Source organism: Glycine soja, chromosome 20, assembly GCF_004193775.1.
Source record: "Glycine soja cultivar W05 chromosome 20, ASM419377v2, whole genome shotgun sequence".
Taxonomy (NCBI): Eukaryota; Viridiplantae; Streptophyta; class Magnoliopsida; order Fabales; family Fabaceae; genus Glycine; species Glycine soja.
The window spans coordinates 8,421,539-8,427,538 of NC_041021.1; the positions used below are offsets into that span (position 1 = coordinate 8,421,539).

General features: G+C 38.6%; 1 protein-coding gene across 1 annotated transcript; it reads left to right on the top strand.

The window, feature by feature from the left end:
• Positions 1-4,242: 4,242 nt before the first annotated feature.
• On the top strand, positions 4,243-6,000 carry LOC114401841. Its single transcript, XM_028364425.1, has 3 exons — positions 4,243-4,431; positions 4,729-5,400; positions 5,509-6,000. Exons 1-3 carry the CDS (start codon positions 4,243-4,245, stop codon positions 5,998-6,000), a joined length of 1,353 nt encoding a protein of 450 aa, XP_028220226.1.

Below are 6,000 nucleotides of genomic sequence, written 5' to 3' on the forward strand. Positions count from 1 at the left end.
TCAAGTCCAACATGGTCTATGGAGTGAAAATTAATTGAATAGTTCTTTAATTAATTTTGACATGATAAATACATATATCGTCAGTGTGTTTGAATTAATTTTCTTTGACAATTGGTTTCCTACATTTAGCTTAAACAATTTGTATTGCTTGTTGGTACTACTATTTAATTATGTAACGAAGTTAAGGCTCCCAAAGAACTTGTTGTTGTTGGGCTGAACATAAACTCATCTAATTATCACTGACCCTACTGCACCCAAAGTTTTTGTTACTACTTCACATATAAGTATTGTTTAATATTACAATTGTCTACATTGTGAGCGAACCATAGTTCCCAGTTTGAGATTGAATACAACGATTAATACAGACAGTTTGTATTAATCGTTGTATTGAATCTTGAATTATTCATTTGGACAGTTTGGGAAGACTAATTTCTTTATACTTAATTCATACTTATAGGTTAAGTATGTTGTGTTAATTCTGACTGAATTTCAGTTTAGTACATCTTTCTTTGTTCTCCGGATGCATACATGATCATGGTGAATTCATGTCACCGCTTTCATGTCGTGTACTTGGAGATCAATGCAAAATACTGTCGAAATTTCATCAAATTTAACATAACCTACTTAACTTGTACATATGAATCAAGTAAAAAAAAAGTCTTTCCGAAAAGGATAGTGTCACACCTTTTTATCAAAAAAAGAGGTTTTCATGCATATCGGATAATGTACCCCATATGAAAGTACACCAAACATGGATCAAAGTTGGATGAGAGCAGCATGAATAAGTGACGAGTATGAGAATAGAGTTGAAGAATTCTTGCTATTTGTGCAACATAATGCAGTAGAAATGGGTGGAAAATATCTTAGTCCATGTGTTAAATGTCTGAATGGGAGACAACAGCCATTAAATGACATTAGAGCACATCATATATGTGACGGTATCAGTTCTACTTATACAAAATGGATATGGCATGGTGAGTTACCACAAATGTCACCAATCCCTTGGACTGAGGCAGTTCATGTACAAGTGAGAGATCGTATAAAAGACATGTTACGCGATCTTGGGAAAGAGGATTTTACGCAAGCGCATGCACCTTATTATGAAAAATTAGAAACTGATTCTAAGAAGCCATTGTATCTGGGATGCACAACCTTCACACGGTTACTGAGGTTGTTAGCTTTGGTGAACTTGAAGGCAAGATTTGGTTGGAGTTACAAAAGCTTCACTGAATTGCTTTTGTTATTGAAGAATATGCTTCCTGAAGATAACACGTTACCCAAGAATCATTATGAGGTGAATAAGATATTATGTCCTGCGGATTTGGAATACCAGAAAATACATGCATGTCCTAATGATTGTATTTTGTATAGAAATTAGTTTGCCGAAATGCGCAACTGCCTTACATGTGGGCTTTCACCCTACAAGGTGAAGTCTGACGAATGCAGTGATGATGCAACCACAAACAACGATCATCCAACAAAGGTTTGTGGTATCTTCCAATAATACCAAGGTTTAAGCGATTGTTTGCTAATGCAGATGACGCAAAAAATCTAACATGGCATACAGATGGCAGAAAATTGATGGATTGCTTTGTCATCCTGCTGATTCTCCCCAATGGAAGACAATTAATCAGTTGTATCCGGATTTTGGACAAGATCCTAGAAACCTAAGGCCTGGTCTTGTTTCCGACAGAATGAATCCTTTTGGTAACTTGAGCTCCAGCCATAGTTCAGGGCCTATTTTGCTAATGATTTACAACCTTCCTCCTTGGTTGCGCACCAAGCGAAAATACATTATGTTGTTTATGATGATAGCCGGTCCAAGACAACCAGGAAATGACATTGATGTGTATATTGCTCCGTTGATTGAAGACCTAACAAAATTGTGGGTAGAAGGGGTTGATGTGTATGATGGGAATCTTCAGCAGAGCTTCAGGTTGCGTGCAATGATTTTCTGCTCCATTAAAAACTTTCCTGCTTATGGGTATTTGAGTGGATATAGTGTCAAAGGACACCACGCATGTCCTATATGTAAAAAAGACACAAGTTACATCCAACTAAAGCATGGAAAGAAGACAGTGTATATGATAACTGCAAAATATGAGTTATTTTTTATAACAAAAATATATTAAAAATATCTTTAAAAATATTTATTTAGGAGTTATTTTTGGCTTAAATGATAGGAATTGAATTTTCTTATTTATGGCTTGCAGATATGAAAAGGAAGGATTAAAATAAAAAAAAAGATCTAGAAAATATCAAAAATATAAACAAGGAAGATTTTTGGCATCAGGTTCAAGTCCACTACAACAACTATAAAAAGGGAGTCAAGCCCAAGTCCACTCCAGCAGCTATAAAAAGGGAGTCAAGACAAGGAGAAAAGACACACTAGATCTCAGAGCACTCTAATACACACCTAAAGCCTGAGAACTATCCCTTAGGGAATTCTCTCTTCTCTCTCATCATTTTCTCTATTCCCTTATTCCATCCCTTCTCCTCCATCAGTTCCTATACCTCTTTTCTAGTGTAAGGCCCCTTATGGCTATGAGAGGCTAAACCCTTAGTTAGGGTCTGATAGGCCTAAAAAGCCGAAAGATGTATTGTACACTTCATATTTATCAATGCAGACAGGTGTTTTCTTTCCTATTATCCTTTCTTACTTTTAATTTCATGCATCATTCATCTTTGCATCATCTTTGGGGGTTAGGTGCTTGGCAGAGGGTAATCCTTAATAGAAATACAAGGAAGGTCTTGCATGCATTTATTTTAGGAATTAATCACTCGACAGAGGGTAATTTCTAATAGAACTAAAAGCAAAGAGTATCTTAATAAAATCATTGTTACACATAGAGTGATTAAATTATGCCCATGCATCAAAGCAAGCATCTAGAATTAGAACTTCATGCATTTTATCTATTGAATCTTTGCAAAGACATTTGGGAGATAGATAGGTAAAATAGGCTTGTCATCATAAGACATTAGGGACAAGTATTCTAATAGATGTGGGTAGGATAAATTCACATGGTTGATAGAGAAAAATCACAAATAATACATCTTAGGTAAATAAGGCATGCTAGGTCCTAGCATTCCCATCTCATTGAATTCCCTATTATTTCTTTTGTTTTCTATTAGTAGTTATTATTCTATACCATGTTCTTTTAAATTTATCTTTTATACCTCATCTTATCTTTTCCTCTTATAAATTGGAAATTATCCAACACAAGTACAAAACAAAGTCCCTACGGAAATCAACACTCGGACTTCCGAGTTTTTACTACTTCGACATTTGGTACACTTGCCAAACTGTTAACAAGTTTTTGACTTCGTTGCTGGGGATTTTGTTCTTCTTACTTGGTTGCCATACATTTTCAATTTGTAAGTATTAATTCTTCTTTAGTCTTTACTTTATAATTTTTAATCATTATTTTTCTTCTCCCTTCTTTTTCTTCTATAATTTGCACAATAGTGCTTGTTTTTTTGTATGTGAGGAGAACTACAATTGAAGATTTAGCTCCACTTAATCCAAAAATGAAAGCTACTTGCAGGCATAAAAACGCTGCGAGAAAAAGAAGAGAGCAAGAAATACAAGGGAGTAGTCAACCCTCACCTCCACCCTCTCTATAAAGCTATTATCAAATGGAAGAGGAACATGCACAACGAGTGACACTAGAGGACTACTCTAATACAACTACCCCACAATTCTTCACCAGTATTGCAAGGTCGGAGGTTCAAGCGGCCAACATATCTTCTTCTCACTCTCTCATACAGCTGATACAAGGAAACCTCTTCCACAGTCTACCAAATGAGGATCCTTATGCTCATCTTGCCACCTACATAGAAATTTGTAACATGGTAAAGATAGTCGGTGTTCCCGAGAATGCCATACGCCTCAATCTCTTTTCTTTTTCTTTGGCAGGGGAAGCAAAAAGGTGGTTACACTCCTTCAAAGGCAATAGCTTGAGGACCTAGGAAGAAATTGTCGAAAAGTTCTTAAAGAAATACTTCCTAGAGTCAAAGACTGCTGAAGGAAAGATGGAAATATCCTCATTTCATCAATTCCCTGATGAATCACTCAACAAGGCGCTCAACCGTTTCCATGGACTACTCAGAAAGACGCCTACACATGGGTACAGTGAGCTGATGCAATTAAACATTTTCATAGATGGTCTGCAACCATAGTCAAAGCAACTCCTTGACACATCCGTAGGGGGAAAAATCAAGCTAAAGACACCAGAGTGGACAATGGAGCTGATAGAGAACATGGCGGTCAGTGATCATGCCATCCTTCATGATCAAGCATACACGCCAACAAAGAGGAGCCTTCTGGAACTCACAGCCCAAGATGCAACACTGGCCCAAAACAAGTTATTGGCCCAAAAGATAGAGGCCCTAACGGAGCCCCTCAGCAAGCTCCCTCAACAAATACAAGCAGTAAGTCCCTATTACCTTTCAATCATGCAAATAGGGGGATGCCACATCTGCGGTGGAGCACACGAGTCAAGGCAATGCATAGCCTAAGAAGATTCTTCCAGGGAGGTGAACTACATGGGAGCTCAAAATCACCACGGATTCCAAGGCTACAACCAAGGAGGATCACTAGGATTCAACCAAGATAGGAATTTAACACATGGCTCAAGCTGAAGGAATCATCCGGGGAACCAGTTCAACAAGGAGCAAAGAAGTTAACCTGTCCAGAATTCCAAACAAGGGGTTGATCTTTATGAAAAGACCAACAAGCTTGAGGAGACACTGAATCAATTCATGCATATGTCCATGTCCAACTATAGGAGCACAGAGTCATCCATCAAGAACCTAGAGATACAAATGGGACAATTAGCCAAACAAATGGCTGAAAGATCCACTAACAGTTTTGGAGCCAACACCGAGAAGAATCCCAAAGAGGAGTGCAAGGTAATTTTCACTAGGAGGGAAAGTGTTGAGAAGGAAAAGAGAATTGAGGAGGATGTGCGTGATGAGGAAGGAGAAAAGAAAGAAGAGGGAGAAAAAGATAAGAGTAAGGAGAGTGGTGATGAGGTCTCAACCACTAAGACCAAGACCAAGAGCCAGTTAGCTCGGGAGGCCAAAAGAGAGATATTGTCAGCCTCACCAGAGGAGATACCATACCCTCCGGTGCCATCAAAGAAGGATAAGGAATGTTATTTCAAGTGGTTCCTTGACATATTCCAGAACCTGGAGATTACTATCCCTTTTGGAGAGGCCATACAGCAGATGTCATTGTACAAAAAGTTCTTAAAGGACATCCTCATAGAGAAGGGAAAGTACATTAACAATGAAACCATTATGGTGGAAGAAAATTGCAGTGTAGTAATCCAAAAGCTACCTCCTAAGTTCAAATATCTAGGAAGCGTCACCATCCCATGCTCTATTGGGAATGTATCCGTAGGTAAGGCTCTTATTGACTTAGGAGCAAGTATCAATTTGATGTCGCTTTCTATGTACAGGATAATAGGAAACCTGAAGATTGAACCTACAAGGATGACGCTCTAGCTAGCAGACCGCTCCATCACAAGACCGTTCGGGGTAGTTGAAGACGTCCTGGTCAAAGTCCATCAACTTACTTTTTTGGTGGACTTTGTAATCATCGACATTGAAGATGTTGAGATCCCTTTGATTCTGGGTTGGCCATTCATGGTGACTGCAAAGTGTGTTGTGGACATGGGGAAGGGTAACTTGGGGATGAGTGTGGAAGACCAGAAAGACACATTCAACTTGTTTGAGGGAATTAAGCATCCTAGTGATAGCAAGACTTGTTTTAAGGTGGAGGAAATTGAGCAAAAAGCTAACCTCATTGTGGGGCACCTAAATTCTGTTTTTCTAGAAGAAGATGAAGCCAAGCCAGTTGAGAATCCTACATACTCTTCTAGGGCCAAAACAGGTCAAGACCCGAGCCACTCCAGACATTCCACCTGCTCCTCCACCTGTCGACCAGACCTTTATGCCTTTTTCTCAATCAGATCAGCTCCTCCCTATGCTGCATAG

Bases quoted from the DNA above. Each gene is read 5' to 3' on its own strand.
- LOC114401841 (XM_028364425.1), top strand. From the start codon at position 4,243: ATGGAGCTGATAGAGAACATGGCGGTCAGTGATCATGCCATCCTTCAT. The intron at 4,432-4,728 runs GTAAGTCCCTAT...CTTTATGAAAAG, and splicing joins TCCCTCAACAAATACAAGCA to ACCAACAAGCTTGAGGAGAC. The intron at 5,401-5,508 runs GTAGGTAAGGCT...ATGACGCTCTAG, and splicing joins GCTCTATTGGGAATGTATCC to CTAGCAGACCGCTCCATCAC.